The 18,833-nt window shown below is 42.6% G+C and overlaps 1 protein-coding gene across 1 annotated transcript; it reads left to right on the top strand.

Moving 5' to 3' along the window:
• The first annotated feature begins 10,431 nt into the window (after positions 1-10,431).
• On the top strand, positions 10,432-13,197 carry LOC132206345 (limbic system-associated membrane protein-like). The gene is made up of 3 exons (XM_059640019.1): positions 10,432-10,602; positions 10,958-11,242; positions 13,125-13,197. The coding sequence occupies exons 1-3, from the start codon at positions 10,482-10,484 to the stop codon at positions 13,151-13,153; spliced, it is 435 nt and encodes a 144-aa protein (XP_059496002.1). The 5' UTR covers positions 10,432-10,481; the 3' UTR covers positions 13,154-13,197.
• Positions 13,198-18,833: the final 5,636 nt, after the last annotated feature.

Raw genomic sequence — 18,833 nt, 5'->3', positions numbered from 1 at the left:
CATTTCTAATCTTCCCTTTGTGAGTGGCTTTGGAATATTTCATTTTCAATGTTGATATCATTTACATTGAATATAAATTAAGAAACAGTTGGAGGCACTGAATACTGCAAAGTCTATGGACCCTAACAACATTCCAGCAATAGTACTGTGGACTTGTACTCCAGATCTTGCTGCTTCCCTTAACCAAGTACATCAAGTTCAGTTACAACACTGGCATCTACCTAACAATGTGGAAAATTGCCCAGGTATGTCCTGTACACAAAAAAAAACTGGAGAAACTCAACCCGACCAAATACTGCCCCATCAGTCTATCACCAGTAAAGTGATGAGAAGTGTCATCAACTGTTGTCAAGCAGCACCTGCTTAGCAATAACCTATTCAGTGATACCCAGTTTGTGTTCCATCAGGAACATGCAACTCCTGATCTCAGTACAGCATTGATTCAAGCATGGACTAAACAGCTGAATTTCAAAGGTGAACTGAGAGTGACATCAATGCTGCAATCGACCGAGTGTGCATCAAGGAGCCCCAACAAAACTGGAATCAATGGCTATTAGGGGGCAAACTCTCAAGTAATTGGAGTCTGATGTCACCTCAGTCTTCTTCAGGTGTCAGTGAGAGAGGTAACATCAGACACAAAATTTTTCAGCAAAACATCAAAGGGTCACAGAACTGATGCAGTGTTGAATGAACCTAAGGTGGCTGTTAAATCTTTGATCATGTAAAAAGGATTAATGTGCAAATTCCTGAATTTCTTTCAAGTCACTGCCACATGGTTTAATCCATTCCCCCAGTATATAGGTGAAATCCTACAAGAAGCCCTTGGTGAGATTGGGTAAATGGATCTCCATACCACAGTACTATGGCCAGTTTGCTGATCCTCTCTACAGTTTTTGTTCTCATTCACAAAAGAAGCAAGATCTACATCTCAGTGTACTTAGGAAAGTGACCCTAGAAATAATGGTGCATTGGTGGCCATCTTCCAAGATTCTTTTTAACTCTGTAACAGTTCCTACAGATTGGAGGGTTGTTAATGCAACCTCTCTATTTGAAAAGGGATGGAGAGAAAAAAAAGGGAATTATACACTGATGACCCTGATGTTAACAGTAGGGAAAATGCTAGAGTCCGTTATCAAGGATTTTGTGGCAGAGGACTTAAAAAAGAGGGTTCAGTCATTGACCCATCTATTTACAATCCTTGTTAATGACTTCGATGCAGCAATACGAGATATTACAGACAAACTTGCAGAAGACCTTAAAATGGTTGGGGAGGTAATTTGTAATAAATAAATCAGAAATTTACAAATGGATAGGGATCGGTTACGTGAATGTGCCAAAATGCAGCAGACGGTGTGTTACATTGATAAGTGTGAGGTTATCCAATTTTTACGGAAGAATGAAAAGGCAACTTGCTATCTGAATGGAAAGATATTTCACAGAGTTTTGGTGCAGAGCGAACTGGGTGTCCTTGTGCATGACTAACAGAAAATATATTTGTGGGTACAGCAACGAATTAGGAAGGCAGGAAAGTGGAGTTGAGGCCAAGATGAGACTCATTAATCCAAGGTATTCTCTGACTGAGGAGAGTGTGCCTGGTGCAACAGGAACTTACAGTAGGTTTGCAGAGTGACAGAGGAGTTTGTGATTGACATTGTGGTGTTAGAGCCCAAGTCCACTTCAGCCAAGCAGGTGTACTCCTGTCCATCATCTAATAGACTTGCAGTGAAATTGAAGACATTTCTCAACCTGTTATCTTCATCCGGAAGACCTTGGTTTTCTGCAGAATTTCTCTGAACAGTCTCACTCCCTCTTATCCATGTGAGAATGAGTTTGTTGTTTGGGTAGACTCTTGGTCCGATGCACTGCAGACTATATCTCCTATTAACCTCCAGCACTTCAGGGAGCAATGTAGTGTTTATCTCTCGATCTGTTAAAGGAGAATCACAGTTAATAGGATTCACAGAAATAGTGTGTTTAAAGTTTCAGGCCTCCACTTGGTGCAGGTCAGGAATGGAAGTGGACTAACCAGTGTACAGCTTCCCAACATTTTGTCAACTCCAGCATGTAGCCTGAACTATGTGTGCACCCAGTAGGAATCCCCAACCCACCTCTGCAGCTACCGATTAGACTCATTCATTCCCTTGTTAAGGGGAATAAGAGAGGCTGTTTGAGATTTTCCATTCAGTCTCCAGTTTCCCAATACAACAGAGACTGATGAACTGCCTGGAAGCAGACCAGGTTACCAGTACTCAAGGCAGCTTGTGGGCCTTCATGCCTGCGTAAGTGCAGGTCCCGTTGAAGACTGCCATGTGGAAAGGTTCTCCCTGCAATGGTGTTGGATGAGCTGCTTTCTCTTGTTTCACATGAAACTTTGTAAAAACTGGTGGAAATGACTTCAGCCTACATGTGACTCCAGACCTTTAACAAGCTTTCAGCATCCTGGGGGTTACCATTTCTCAAAAACGGAACTGAACATGTCATACAAGCACTGCGGCTACAAAAATAGATCAGAGGCTAGGAATTCTGTGGTGAATGACTCATCTCCTCCTTCTTCAAATCGTGTCCACTATCTACAAAGCATGAGTCAGGAGTGCAATGGAATACTCCACACTTGCCTGAATGAGTGCATCTCCAACAACACTCAAGAAGCTTGACACTATCCAGGATGAAGGAACCCATTTGATAGGCATGACCACTATCTTTAATATACATTCTCTTCACCACAAAGCATGGCGTACCATCTAGGAGGAGATTCACTGCAGCAGTTCATCCAAGTTCAATCAACACCACCTTCCAAATTCATGATCACTTCCGATGAGAAGATCAAGGGAAGCAGACACATGGGAATACCACCTCCTCCAAATTCCCCTCTAGGCCTCTTGGCATCCTGGCTTGGAATTAAATTGCCATTCCTTCAGCGTCACTGGGTCAAAATTGTGGAAATCCCTCGCTATTTCTTTTATCTGTTCAAGGGATGTGTCATTGTTGGTTTAGTGATTGTTGCTCATCCTTAATTCCCCGAAGGGCAGTTCAGAATCAACCACATCGCTTTGAGCCTGGAGTCCCATGTAGGCCAGACTGGGTAAGGACAGCAGATATCCTCCCAGAAACGACATTAGTGAACCAGGTATCCTTTAATTACAATCAATAATTGTTGTGTGTTTGCCATTAAGTTAACTTTTTATTCCAGGGGAGGCAGTGGCCTAGTTATATTATCACTTGGGTGTAAATGGAGAGATACAGATAACGTTCTGGGCACCTGCATTCAAATCCTGCCAAGGGAGATGTTGGACTTCGAATTCAGTAAATGTCTGGAATTAAGAGTTTAATGATGACCGTGAATCCATTGTCAATTGTTGGAAAAACCCACCTCGTTCACTGATGTCCTTTCGCGAGGGAAACTGTCACCCTTGCCTGGTCTGGCCCTCATGTGACTCCAGAACAACAGCAATGTGGCTCAGGCTCAATGCAAGTTGGAGGAGCAACATCTCATCATTCTCCCAGGTAGCTTACAGCCATCAGGAAAAAGCATTGACTTCAACTATTTCACGGTCTTCCATGTTGGTTACCCCGCCCCCATCCCCGAAGTCCTGCAGTGCCTGGGTTACTTCTTGCACAGCCAACCCATTTTTAATTATTCACACTTCTTCTTGGCACACTTTCTACCATTTATCACTGTCTCAGTATCAGCTATGTCTTTGTTTGCCGATCCGCTGTCTGAGAGAACGCCACCTGAACATTCTGCAAGAGAGCACTACCCTCACCGTTTCATCAGTAAAATTAAGAACTAGAAATTGGGAGGACAGGACATCAGGCTCTGCCCTCCTGTTGAAAGGCCAGGGCTCTGCATGAGGAATACCATGTTTAATCAGTAATGTTCCATCCATACAGATTGCCCAATTTTCCACAAGCCATTAAATTCCCCTTGCCTTTACTTGGGCCACCTGTATCATCTGTTCACAGGCCCCGGCCCGGAACCCCCTCTGCGAGACAAAGTTCACCACTTCAGGATCTGGAGTGTCTGTGGTACAGACCCTTTCACCAGGAATGTGTCACTTTTAGACATTTCCTAACCCACCCTGTTCAGAGATGTTACTACACAGCGCTGGATCAGGTGGGACTTGAACCCAAGACTCTTGGTCCATGAGTAGGACACTTAAAGGCGCTACCAGAGTCCCTATGATAGTGTCCCTACATCTGGACCAGGCATTCAAGTCCCACTTGACTGGACGTGCGTTGTAACAAATTCAACATGCTGATGTTAAAAGCGCACCTCTTTTCCCAACTTTTCACTTCTAAAGTCGTCACACTAGACTGTCAACTCGGTTTCTCGATGCATCGTTGCTGCTAACACTGCTGAGTTTCTCCAGCATTTTCTGTTTTATCTTTTACACCAGAGCTGGGGATAGGAAGAAGCATCATTTCAGGAAAATTGCCTGGGATGGCTCCCCACTGCGAAGGACCATCACCCGCACTGCTGCCCCAACCTCTCGCTTGTCCTTCACTCGACATGGGACAGAGAATTGGCCACGACTCTCAGAGTTTGACGCTGAAGCGCTGGTCCCATTCGTACCAGGCAACACGACCGCACTTGACGTTTCAGCACAAGTTAAACGGAGCGGGACTTTGTAGTTCTTTGTTCCCTACCTTCGCCACAACCCATCAGTAGCGTCTCCAAAATAAAGTGCCCCAAATGTTCAACTAAATTATCAGCAAAGCGGAAAGCCCCCAGGAGTACCAGGTCTGGACACACACTGAACAAAACAGAAAAAGGAATTTACTTTGTTCACAATAACTCACCTGTTATTCTGAACATTAACACGGAGAAGTAAAGACATCCAAGCAGAGATTTCCTCCTAAAATCCATGTTTGTAGAATTTAAACAAAAGGCTCATCACTGCTCTGGGCTGGAATCAGAAACTGTAAGTGTGCTTCCGGGCCTGTCGAGCAATTCCACTACATCAAGACCCACCCCCTTCCCGGGATATTACAAAGAGGTTAATTTTAGGCAATAATATGGAGAAATTCCAAAAGTAAATTCCTTCGCTCTTCCTATCCTTAGTACAAAATGTGATGGTGAACATTACTCATCCTGGATAAGGATGCAAACATGCAGCTTTCTCATCGGTTCATGGTGCAATTGTAAATGTCCTACAGAGAATGTGCAAAACCAAACTTGACAGCTCAGAACTGCATTGATTTTTCAAACTGATTGCTTTAATAGTTTGATTCCAAGATGACAAGTACCCAGCACAATGCTGGAACATACTGTTTCATTCATCATTGCTTGTTGCCGCAATATGACCATTGCCATATGGCCATATGATCTTGCAGGTAGACAACATTAAACGCAGTCAAAACAGCTATAGTCACATTCTGATGTGCAGCATTTGAAACCTCTCTCCCAAAGCACTGCACCCGACTCCCCAAGTCCTCTATTGCATAAATGCTGCCCCATCACATTTCACGTCAGCTCTGATGAAGAGTCATCTAGACTCGGAACGTTAGCTTGCTCTCTCGCCGTGGATGCTAAACTGCTGTAATTTCCAGCATTTTTTGTCTTCTCTGCAGATCCAAGCATCTGCTGTAATTTGCTCCGAACCAAATAGTGTCTCTCTTGCTCTCTCTCCCGGCAGTAAAACACCTGAAGCTGAAAACAATCGCGTATTTTCACTTGCTGTAAGTTGTTGATTTTAACCGGTTAAGTCGGAGATGATGTAATTTGCAAAATAATCATCATATACTTTCTGTGTAGAAGTGAAAGAACCTGAAAGAGAAGGTCAGAGAAACACAGAAATATGGAAAATGGGAGCAGGAGTACGCCATTCAGCCCTTCAGACTGCTCTTCCACTCAATTCCACCATTACTAATAGTCCAACAAAGGAAGTTGTTCCCATTTTCACCCAAAACCTTTAGCCCTAAAAAGTATATCTAACTCCTTGAAAACAGCCAACAATTCAGTCTCAAGTGAAGAAGAGTCATACAGGATTCAGGCATTAACTCTGTCTCAGATAACAAAGTGTGGAGCTGGATGAAGGCAGCAAGCCAAGCATTTAACTCTGTCTCTGTCTCTCCACAGTTGCTGACAGACCTGCTGAGTTCCTTCAGCATTCTCTGTGTTTAGTTTCTGTACTGATGTACTGTGCTTTGACATCATTAATGATTGGAATCTTTATGGAGCCTCCTCCTCCTTGCGGGAGTTATTTTAACTGTCCAGCACCAATCACAGCTGATTATGACAGGACTACAGAGATTAGATCTGATCCATTCGTTGTGGATCTCTTTGTCCTGTCTGTGACTTGCTGCATGCAAGTAGTCCTGTTTTATAGCTTCATGAAGTTGCTACCTCATTTTAAGGTATGCCTGGTGCTGCTCCCAGCACGCTGTTGTGCACTGTTCATTGAACCAGAGTTGATACACAGGTTTGAGGGTCATGGGAAGGATGGCAGAAAGGCAATGAGGTTGTAGATTGTGGCTGAGTACAGCTCAGCTGTAGCTGATGGCTCACAGCACCTCCTGAAAGCTCGATCTTGAGTTACTAGATCTGTTCAAAGTCTAACCCACTTAGCACAGTGATGGACCCGTACAACTCTATAAAGGGTATCCTCAATGTGAAAGCTGGGTTTTGGCTCCACAAGGACTGTGTGATGGTTACTTCTACTCATACTGTCCTGGCTGAATACATGTGCAGCTGGCAAATTGTTGCGGATGAGGTCACCTTTGCTTGTCCCTGTTGTTGGTTCTCTCTTGATTTGCCGCCGACCCAGTCTAGCAGCAATATCCTTCAGTACTCGACCAGCTCAGTCGGTGGTGCTGCTAAGTCATTCTTATCAATGGACATTGAAGTCTCCCACCCAGAGTACATTCTGTATTGGCCACCCTCAGTGTTTCCTCTAAATGATGTTCAACATGGAGGAGTACAAATTCAGATCGGCAGGGGAGGGGGTATGGTTCATGGTAAACACCAGGAGGTTTCCTTGTCCATGTTTGGCCTCATGTCATGTCACGTTGTGGGGTCCAGGGTCACTGTTGAAGCCTCCCAGGACAACTCCCTGCTAACTGTATAGCAATGTGCCACTGCCGCTGTAACCTACCAGCCCACTCTACCCCTTGTAAATGACCAGAACATTGTCCTCCTCACAGTTTACAATGCTTCCACATTTTCTGTCATTAGCTAATTTTGGAATTGTCTCCTGCACAACAAGATCTGGACCATCTATATTCGTAACAGTAAGAGTCATCATACCAACCTTTGTGGAATTTTGAGACGTGTCTTCTTCCAGTCCAAAAAGTATTCATTGACGGTTACTCTCTATTTCCTATCACTGAGTCAATTTTGTATCCACATAGGTATAGTCCCTTTCATTCTATGACCTATCACTTTCCTCAAACATCTTGTTGTGTGGGACAGTATCAAACAGCTTTTGGAAGCCTGTACACCACATCAGCAGCCTTATCCTCATCAACTGTTTCTGTTAGAGTCTTTAAACAACTCCAAGTTAGCTAGAAACAACTTTCCCAAAATAAATCCATGCACTTTTCTGAAACTACATTTTTGCCATGTAATGATTAATTTTTGTGTGAATAATTGTTTCTAGATGTTTCCCCATTGCTGAAGTTAAACTGATTGATCTGTCATTGCTAGTTCAGTCCTTACAACCTTTTTGAGGAAGGTTGGTAATTCTAAAATTGTTAAGCATTGACCTCAATTCCAGGTGAGATTGAAACATTATTTCAATTTTCATTTTGAAAGATTATTGCTTGTATTGTAAAGTTAGGTGGAGTACTTATGGACTGGCAAGCAGAAAGTTAGAATTTGGTGTTTGTAAAATGCTATGGGGGAAAGCAATGCATGCTCTCTTTAAAAGATGATGTGCTTTTTCTATGCCTAGAGACTGAAAAAGGGTGTCTGTGCACAGCAGTTATGGGTTGGGAGGTGCACAACACACACCTGAATTGAAATAATTTTATCAAAAGGCCATACATTAATCAGGCCAAGCGCACTTTTGTTTTGTCGTCAGGTCAACAACCTTTGATTTTAGCCAATCAAATTGAATCAGGCACACAGATACGTAGATACCAAAAACTAATTCTGATGGTTTTGACAACATAAGACTCCTCCTATTGTAAGAAATTGATATGTCGTCAAGGGTGCAAAAGGAGAGGGCGGTTAGAAAATCAGAAAACTAACTACCATCTGCTGGAGTTAACAGCTCACAGCCTGCAAGAGCGAATCACTGACTCTCACAGTTTTCTCTTAAGTTTTAGACAAAGCATGATCTTAATCAAAGGTAACTATTACACAACCAGTTAATATTCCTGAGAAGGCATTCAACGGTGAAGACGTTCCTGACAGAACATTCAACGGAAAAGGCACAGAACATTTCAGAAGACATAGCCCAGTGGTAATGTCAACAGACTACATCTCTATTTTTCTTTATTTTATATCAATGGGACTTATATTGATTGGAACAGCATACTACCAGAGTGTTGCTTTATTTGAAAGTTACCAGTTAGAAGGGGTTTAAACGGTTTGTTAATAGTTTACTCAATTTATTCATTGCTAGAGTTAGATAAATAAATTGTTACTTGTTTGTTGTAAAGTGAGTGTTAGGAATTTGTTTTATTTAACCACTAGAAGTTGCTGAAAGGCAGGTTATGCTACTTTTCACATTCTTTTTACATATTATAAAGTGAAGCGCTCTTCTCTGGTTGCTTTGGTGTACGTTTTGGGGGGGGGGTCAACCTCCACTTAATAACCCTAGTGCCGCTGCAATTTCCATTCTCAGGCATATGAATATCCTTGGATACAGTTGATCTGGTCTTGGGGCTTTTCAACTCTAAGTACTGACAGCTTATCCAAACATTCCTCTTTATCAACTATAAACCATTCTATGCGACTAAGGTTCCTCTTCTGTAACCATAGCCTGGGCAACATCTACTTCTTTGGTAAAGACAAATATAGCAATTAGTTTTACACCTCAGCTATACTTCCTGCCCCTAAAAGTAAATTTATTTTATTGTACCTAATACTCCTTTCACCACCTTCTTGTTGCAGATGTGCTTGTGGGAGACATCCAATTTTTTTATATGTTAGCTCTCAGTCCATTTCTCATTTTGCTTTGTCACATCATTTCTGAGCCTTCTGTATTGTGTTTGGTTCTTAGCTGTAATTACTATCTGACATGCATCAGAAACACACTTTCTAACTGAATTTCCATCTCCTTTGATATCAAGGGAGCTTTTAATTTGTTTGCCTCTCTTTGCCCCTTTGTGGGAATTTACGTTGACTGTGCCCAAACCATTTTGTCTTTGAAGGCAGTTCATTGTTCAGCTATTGATTTTTCCATGAACCTTTGGTTCTCATTCAATCGGCCCTGCCCTGTTGAAGTCCCCAAGTTGAATATTCTTACTCTGGAGTGACCAATGTCATTTTCTGCCATTGTCCTGATGAAACACCGTGCCCTCAATGTTCTCCCACTGACACTTGCACCAAGATCAGGCTTTATTTCATCCATTCTTTATTCATTCATGGGATGAGGGCGTTGCTGGCCAGGCAGCCTTTATTGCCCCACCCTAATTGTCCAGAGGGCAGTTCACAGTCAACCACATTGCTGTGGGTCTGGAGTCACATGTATGCCAGACCAGGTGAGGATGGCAGTTTCCTTCCCTAAAGGATATTAGTGAACCAGATGAGTTTTTTCTAACAATCAACAAATGAATTCATGGTCAACATTAGATTTGTAATTCCAGGTATTTTAGTGAATTCAAATTCCATCATCTGCCATGGCGGGATTCGAACCCGGGTCACCAGAACATTATCTGGGTCTCTGGATTAACGGTCCAATGATAATACCATGAGGGCAGTACATCCTTTCTCAGCAGTCTGGATACTTACTGCTGGAGAAATATCTACTGAATGCTGGCTAGGAATGCTTTCCCATGGCTGCTCTTTGTATTACCCCTATCCCAGTCAATATCCTGATATTTAAATACCCCATTATAATCATTGCGTTAGGGTAACCCCATCTCTGAAATATATTCACAATTCTTTTCCTCAGTTACTGAGGACCCCCAACAGAAAGTCAGAATAATTTGGAAATTTCTCAAAAGCAGCATTCAGAACGTTGCATTTTTCACAGATTTCAGGGAAAGTTATTCTGCCTTTTATCCTGTGTTTTATTTCACCCACTGCTGTGCGACACTGCCACTGGGTTTTAAAATAGAAGCAAGCTTTATAATGAATATTGACACCTGCAGAGCACCCAAAAGAATTAGCAGAAGAATTTGAAAAATATTTTAATTTGCAGTCGATCAGTATCATGACTTAATGTTTGCTTGGAATGAACTTTACAGATGCATCATTAAAAGCAGAGATCTTCAAAACTGATGGAAACTGGATTAGGGGTAAATCACAGAATTTAACATGTCATGGGCAAGGGAACCCAGTTCCCCGGAGGGTCTGGATCAAAGATGGGAAAATGGAAAGCAGAGGGTTACTCTACATCCCATCTGTTCAACTGCAGCATGGTGGACTGTACGTGTGCATGGTCAAAAATGAGCATGGATTAAAAACCTCATCTCTAAATGTAACCATTTTGTGTGAGTATCAGATTACAGGAAATTGTACCTTTGAATCTCCATTATTGTGAGTACTCTGAACACTGTGTGATATCCTTAGACTGTCAGATCCAGTGGCCTTGATGCTGAAATAATATTTACACAATGACTGCATTTCACTGTGACCGTACATCAAAACAACATGACTGTGAGCAAGCTCAAGGCTGCAACTCTACTGCAGAGATTCACCTGTTCTGAAATGACTGTTGGAAGATAGATAAGAGCACAATATGTGGCCAGGTTTGGATATCCTGCTAACTGAAGCAGTGTTGGGGAGCTGTATCAGTGATCCTGTGGGTATGCCTGCCTATTTTCATCTTTTTCTTCTCTTTTCCAGATAAACCACGAGACACAATCATGACCATATCAGTAAATAACAAAACAGTGTCAGGCTTTCCAGTAGAAGTCACTAAAGGTGATGAAATTACATTAAGCTGTATGTCCGATGGAAGACCCTCACCTGTATTAGAGTGGGTAAATCCCAGTAATGGCAACAATATTGAGATTGGTCCTGGATTTCTTCGTATTCCGTACATAACCTCAGAACATCAAGGAATTTATATATGTAGAGCTACCAATCAATACGGAAGTGATGAGAAGGATGTGGACATCAGGGTCAAAGGTCAGAATTTAATACTACCATTGTTATTATTACTTTGGGCTCCTGTTCTCCCGCACCCTTTCGGGAAATGGGACACATGGATAAACTGCTCCCTGTCTCTAATAATACTGCTCTGTAACTGGTACATTGGGTACAAGTGGCTCAGAGTGACAGTCTCTTTGTGCATAGAAGTACCTTCCTCCTGCGCTGTGTTTGTCCCACATGCCTGGGTAATAACTTCAAGGGGGGGTTGGGGGGCTGTGACTCCACACACTGCCACTCCATGGAGCAAAGTATTGACAGATCAGTGAGTAAAGCACACATCGCCGGGCTTCACTTCTCATAGTGAGGGGTGAGGGGTGAACAGCATAAATACAGCGAGAAAATACAGGGAGGACATTCTGCAAACGCAGCATCTCAATCAGTGCCTCAGGGATAGTGCTGATGAATGTTTAGGGTTGGATTCTGAAAGAAGGAGACGACATTTAATCATGCTATTAGCAATGTAAGAGATAGATAGGAATTATCAATTCCGGAAATTCAAACCAGCGAAAAGAAATGCTGTTATCGATTTGTTTGGAACATCACATTGAATTTAGTTATTCCTGCAGGATTTAACCAGGAATAGACAGGGAGTTGAGGGCACGCTGCCAAGGAGTGGCATGTAGTATGGGAGGAATGAAAGAAGGCGCAGAACACAACATGGAAAACAGGCAGGAAAGAGCTGAATAAAACACACTGGACATTTAATTGAAAAATATCCTTTGTTTACAATCTACAGATTTTGGAAATGTTCAGACATGTTGCAATTAATATATTTCCCTGGACTGTTGATGATTTGTGTATCTTTTCATTCTATATTTCCATGGATTTAACTTGGAAAATGCTAGTGATTGCAGGAATAGCAGCAGTATTGATAGTTGCAACGACAACGCCCATAAAAGAGGACAGTACAAATTAGACAAAGCAAAACCCAACAACAATGCACAGAACCCCAATGGGAATGATTATTAGGAAGATGTTCCTTTGAAAAATGTCATCCATAAGTCAGTAACACAGCAACAATTACAAACTGCTTTTCTGAAGAGAAATACCGATGATCTTGCAGACAATATTGTTTCCACCAAGTACAGCTCATTGCAGTATTAAAATCTGTTTGAAGTAACTACACTAATAATTGTGACAACCACTTTTTACTCACATTTCTCAATATTTTGGATTGATTTTGAAATGCTGTGTTGATTACTTTCTTTTAAACTGTCGATTGTCACCTGTGTTTTGGTAACTAGATTCAGCACTAACATCATCACAAGTTTATCAAAACAACTTTGTTTCATTCTAAATGACACGAAGGCGAGCTACAGGATTTGTTTATTCTGTAAAGTAATTTCCCTGTTATGACTGTTTGTGTTAATAGGATCAATATTATTTTGTAATCAATAGTTTTCCAAACATAAGAAATGAAGATCAGATGTGAAACAAAATCTCAATTTTAAAATTCACTTCACATTTAAGTGGATCCAGGCCTTTTCTCTCTGTATCTCCATAAAGTCCTGCAGCCCTCTCAACATCCTTGGGTATGTTGTGTGTTCTGATTATCATTGTCCCGTCACTGTTAGCAACATCACCTAAGGCCCTAACCTCCGGAATTCTTTCCCAAGCTCTTTCCTTCTCCTTCCTCCTTTGAGACTCTCTTAAAGCCTATAAATGTTGACCAAAATTTGTGTGACTTTCTAACATGCTTGCCTCTCGGTTAAGGGTGTGGGCTCAAGTCCCATTTCGTATTTTGCGCACACAAGTCAAAACTGATGGTCAGATACAGTAGTTAGGAGGGTTGGAGTGCCTGCATTGCTCTATTTTAGATGAGATTTTAAACAGATGTTCTTTCTCCTCTTTCAAATAGGTGTAAAAGGTTCTGTGGCTCAATTCTGAAGAAGAGCAGGCAAGTTCTCCCTGATATACTGAGGAATCCTTACTCACAGTCACAACATGAAAACACGTCATCTGGTGGGATATCCTGAGAGTTGAGATCTGAATTGTGATACTGCACCTGCTCAGATCATTTTGAATGAGCTACCCAGTCCTGACAGGGTAGATGCCCCAGATATTGATATTCTGGATGGCAGTCACAATGTGGAAGCCCCTCTCCTTCCACTTCAGCCTTTCACACTCAATGCTTCGGTTTGAACCTGCTGCCAGACATGGCACATGACCTGGTTCCTGAGCTGCTGTGTCCATTGGCGCAAAGCTGGTAGTGAAGCCTGGATTCCACACTTCAGCCAGTGATCCTTGGATAGGATTGGCACAGACAGGCAACTGGTGGTTCTGATCCAACCCTTCTGTCAATGTGGGTGAGGGTTCAAAAGCTGACAGTGGCAATCTGGAGGAGGATGGTACCTCAGTGGAGGACTCAGGAAATGATCTGAAATCCACTGGCAGAGGCATTAGTTGGAGCTAGTACAGCACTCCAGTTTGACCACTCCACCCCTAAAATCCAAAGTGTGGGTTGGGCACAAATGGAAATGAGTGGCTGCATGTAAAATCATTCCTCACTGGGAGGTTCCTGTATGAGGGGTAGCTTGCAAATGTCTATACTACCTTTACACAGGAAGGGTATCCATAGTGTTTTCACAATACCCTTGTCATGAATATGACTATAGCCAACATCAAAATTAGCAAGGATCAATCAGTTTTGGAATTTCTCACTCTTTGGGAGATAAATCTTCCTGTGTGACTCCTGGAGGACACCCACAGCTTTCTGGGAGTCATTTCTCCCAGAGGAAGCAAGGATGAAGCTTCTTAAGATGACAAGGTATAGGAACACAATCAGGCCATTTGGCCCATCAAGTCTACTCTGCCATTCAATCATGGTCAATAAATCTTGCTTTTAATTCCAGGTATTATATTTTCAGTGAGCAATCTTAAAGATCAAGGAACCTGTGCAAAGCCAAATGATATATCTAACTGTCCTCTTAGGGCAAGGTCTTTCACTTTGTGAATATCAATATACCACACGCTGGGCTGCAGAGAGCAAATTTCTTTGAAGAAGTGTCTATAATAAAATGATTTTGTAATTAGTGTCCAATCTTCTCCATTTCATCTGTACAGGTGAGTTCATCTTTCTTGGTGGTGCTAGTGGGGGATCCACACCGAGTTGGGAGGCCCTGATGATGTCCTTTGCTACTCAGCATTGATGGGAATGTCGACAGACTGATTAGGTTGGTCTGGGCAATGTCTGCTGATATTTCCATACCAATTCCAAAATCTTCATTTGCATCAAATCAGAATTCAGAGTAAAAGGAATCAACCACCTTGACATTCCTAAGACACAAGTCCACTGTGCTATGCCATTTCATGCTCAGAGGGAATCCACCAATTAGCTCTCAAACACTGGCTACCGGAGTTCAAACTGTTCTAGCACTCATTTTGTTTATCTGGGCTGGCTAGAGGAAGAAGAAAAGAGTCTTCCCCTCATTGAGATTATGGTGGGATCTGGGCAAGGCCCACACCTATGTCTTCTTTCTGAAGTAACTGGGTACAGTCAACAAAGAAGAGCAAGAACAGAATTAGGAGGTTAGAGCACAAGGTGGTTGGCCTGAAGTCCTATCACAGTCATGTCACTGAGGATCCAGCCCTATGGAAAGACTTTGCAGAGAAGAAGGATGCTCAGATGCACCTATCATTCATTGCATCTGGAGGGATGTACATGTGTTCCTGCAGTATCTGGACTACAACTTGTCCTCCAATTCCCTTGGAAGAAAGCATAAGATCCATACAGAACTCCTGCTGCCGCTGACCAACTCCAGATTCCTGGCTCGGATCTGAAGAGCACGAGAGGTCAAACCTGAGCATATTAGACTGTTTGCAGATCATCTAGCATTGAAGCATAGAGCTTTGTGGGACCAATTGTCACAGTTTGGCCCAGATGGTACCAAAAAGCCCAACACTGTGCTGAGCTTTGTCAAGCTGACTGACACCCTCAACAAGCTGTCAATGTGCAAGTCTCCATGGCTAGGCAGGATGACTGTGGAGTTCCATAGGATGTTCTGGACATTCTGGTGAGGGATTACATGCGGTCCTGAAGTTTAATGACTTGGGAGATGACCCTCTCTTGGCATTGTATTGTCACTGCCGAGCTGCTTTAGAAGAGGGGGCATCTCTTTCTCCTTAAAAACTGTTGCCTGGCCTCCATCCTTAGCATGGATTACAAAGTCTTTGCTAGGGTCATGTCTTGCCTTAGCACTAGTTTGGATCACTGGATCTACCCTCACAGACCTACACACTCCCATGCTGGAATAACTACAGAAGCATTGACCTGGCCAAGGATTTCATCCATCAATACCACAAGTCTGGTTGATTAGCTGGCTTTCTTTTCCTTGATCAGGAGAAATGTTCAGCCCTTTGGATCATGAATATTTGTTCAGGACTCAGAGTATTTGAATTTGGGATGCCACAGATTTTCTAATTAAAATATTGATGGGTACTTGGTGCTGCCTCTTAAATTTAAGAGAGGAGTGTGTCAGAGCTGCCAAATGTCCAAACTGATGCATTCTATTTGAAGAGCTAATAAGTGGATTCCACCTGAGCATAAAAGACCTTAAAGTAAGGGAACACTTAGGAGGCAGCGATCATAATATGGGAGAGTTCAGTCTGCAGTTGGAAAGACAGAAGGCAAAATCGGATGTAATGGTGTTACAGTTAAATAAAGGTAATTACAGGGGCATGAGAGAGGAATTGACGAAAATTGACTGGAAGCAGAGCCTCGTGGGGAAGACAGTAGAGCAACGATGGCAGGAGTTTCTGGGTGTAATTGAGGACACAGTAAAGAGGTTCATCCCAGAGAAAAGAAAGATTATCCGGGGTGGGATTAGACAGCCATGGCTGACAAAGGAAGTCAGGAAATATATCAAAGAAAAAGAGACAGCCTAAAAAGTGGCCAAGAGCACTGGGAAATCAGAAGATTGGGAAGGCTACAAAAACAAACAGCAGATAACAAAGAGAGAAATAAGGAAGGAGAGGATCAAATATGAAGGTAGGCTAGCTAGTAATATTAGAAATGATAGTAAAAGCTTCTTTCAATACATAAGAAACAAACAAGAGGCAAAAGTAGACATTGGGCCGCTCCAAATTGACGCTGGAAGGCTAGTGATGGGAGATAAGGAAATAGCTGAAGAACTTAATAAGTACTTTGCGTCAGTCTTCACAGTGGAAGACATGAGTAGTATGCCAACAATTAGGGAGAGCCAGGGAGCAGAGTTGAATATGGTAGGCATTACAAAGGAGAAAGTGCTAGAGAAGCTAAAAGGTCTAAAAATTGATAAATCTCCTGGCCCCGATGGGCTACATCCTAGAGTTCTGAGGGAGGTGGCTGAGGAAATAGCAGAGGCTTTGGTCGTGATCTTTCAAAAGTCACTGGAGTCTGGGAAAGTTCCAGATGATTGGAAAATTGCTGTTGTAACCCCCTTGTTTAAGAAAGGATCAAGGCAAAAGATGGAAAATTATAGGCCGATTAGCCTAACCTCGGTAGTTGGTAAAATTCTAGAATCCATTGTCAAGGATGAGATTTCTAAATTCCTGGAAGTGCAGGGTCAGATTAAAACAAGTCAGCATGGATTTAGTAAGGGGAGGTCGTGCCTGACAAACCTGTTAGAATTCTTTGAAGAGGTAACAAGTACGTTAGACCAGGGAAACCCAGTAGATGTTATCTATCTAGACTGCCAAAAGGCCTTTGATACGGTGCCTCACAGGAGGCTGCTGAGCAAGGTGAGGGCCCATGGTGTTCGAGGTGAGCTACAGGCTTGGATTGAGGATTGGCTGTCTGACAGGAGGCAGAGAGTTGGGATAAAAGGCTCTTTTTCGGAATGGAAGCAGTGACGAGTGGTGTCCCACAGGATTCAGTGTTAGGGCCGCAGCTGTTCACTTTATATATTAATGATCTGGATGAAGGGACTGGGGGCATTCTGGTGAAGTTTGCCGATGATACGAAGATAGGTGGACAGGCAGGTAGTACTGAGGAGGTGGGGAAGCTGCAGAAAGATTTAGACAGTTTAGGAGAGTGGTCCAGGAAATGGCTGATGAAATTCAATGTGAGTAAATGTGAAGTTTTGCACTTTGGAAAAAAGAATACAGGCATGGGCTATTTTCTAAATGGTGAGAAAATTCATAAAGCAGAAATGCAAAGGGATCTGGGAGTGTTGGTCCAGGATTCTCTAAAGGTTAACTTGCAGGTAGAGTCTGTGATTAAGAAAGCGAATGTAATGTTGTCGTTTATCTTGAGGTTTGGAATATAAAAGCAATGATATGCTTCTGTGGCTTGATAAGGCTCTAGTTAGGCCCCATTTAGAATACTGTGTCCAATTTTGGGCCCCACACCTCAGGAAGGACATACTGGCGCTGGAGCCTGTCCAGTGGAGATTCACACGGATGATCACTGGAATGGTAGGTTTAACCTATGATGAATGGCTAAGGATCCTGGGATTGTACTCATTAGAGTTTAGAAGGTTGAGGGGAGATCTGATAGAAACTTACAAGATAATGTATAGCTTAGCAGGGGTGGACGCTAGGAAGTTGTTTCTGTTAGGCCGGGAGACTAGGACCCATGGGCACAGCCTTAAAATTAGAGGGGATAAATTTAAAACTGAAATGAGACGACATTTCTTCAGCCAGAGAGTGGTGGGCTTGTGGAATTCGTTGCCACAGAGTGCAGTGGAGGCTGGGACGTTAGATGCCTTCAAGGCAGAGATCGACAAATTGTTGATCTCACAAGGAATCAAGGACTACGGGGAGAGTGCCGGGAAGTGGAGTTGAAATGCCCATCAGCCATGAGTTAAATGGCGGAGTGAACTTGATGGGCCGAATGACCTTACTTCCACTCCGATGTCTTATGGTCTTATGGTCTTAAGAGAGCACTTAATGCACATCTTGTGGAGCAGATTGTCAGGATTGGTTCAATACAATCCAATCTTGGAGGTCAAAGGAGCATAGGAAAACAAGCAAGCTGCTCAGCCCACTGAGTCTGCCTTACCATTCAATGTGAACATAGCTAATCAAGCACCATAATCCCCATAACCCTACACACCATTTGGTAAAACTCTGGGAATAATGGGGATCAATTTAAGATGCGCTATCGCAGTGGGTTGTAATAAATTTTGGGACTGTTGGCCGGAATACAATGTGGAAAGGATTAATTGGATTTGAAGTGGATAGGATTAAATTGGAAACAGAGGCAGTGAGGATTTGGGTGTGATTTGGTAAATCGTACAGGTAAAGAAAAACAGCTAATTTTAAACGGTACTTATACTTGACATTGGACACAGAAAGGATTTCCCGAAAGTTGCTGAGTTATTACTGGCAACCTGAAAGAAAAGTTCAAAACCATTGATTGAGTTGGCAGGTACACCAGAAGGTAGCATTCCCTGACAGAGATAAAAAGGCAGAGGTGATTGAGATACCCGCACTGCATTTGGGTTTAGTGAAATACGAAAAGGCCGAGTACTTCAGGTACTGAAATGCCAGAATCAGGTGATAGTCAGTTCCAGTTAAAGCACAGCCAGTATGAGGCAGGAATGGGAAAACTGAAGATGGAATTCCAAATGGAAAGAGAAGTAAAGGG

The sequence above is a fragment of the Stegostoma tigrinum genome, chromosome 35 (assembly GCF_030684315.1).
Source record: "Stegostoma tigrinum isolate sSteTig4 chromosome 35, sSteTig4.hap1, whole genome shotgun sequence".
In the NCBI taxonomy this organism is placed as follows: domain Eukaryota; kingdom Metazoa; phylum Chordata; class Chondrichthyes; order Orectolobiformes; family Stegostomatidae; genus Stegostoma; species Stegostoma tigrinum.
Note: the sequence above shows the minus strand (reverse complement) of the source record. Positions and strands in the feature narration are given on the sequence as shown.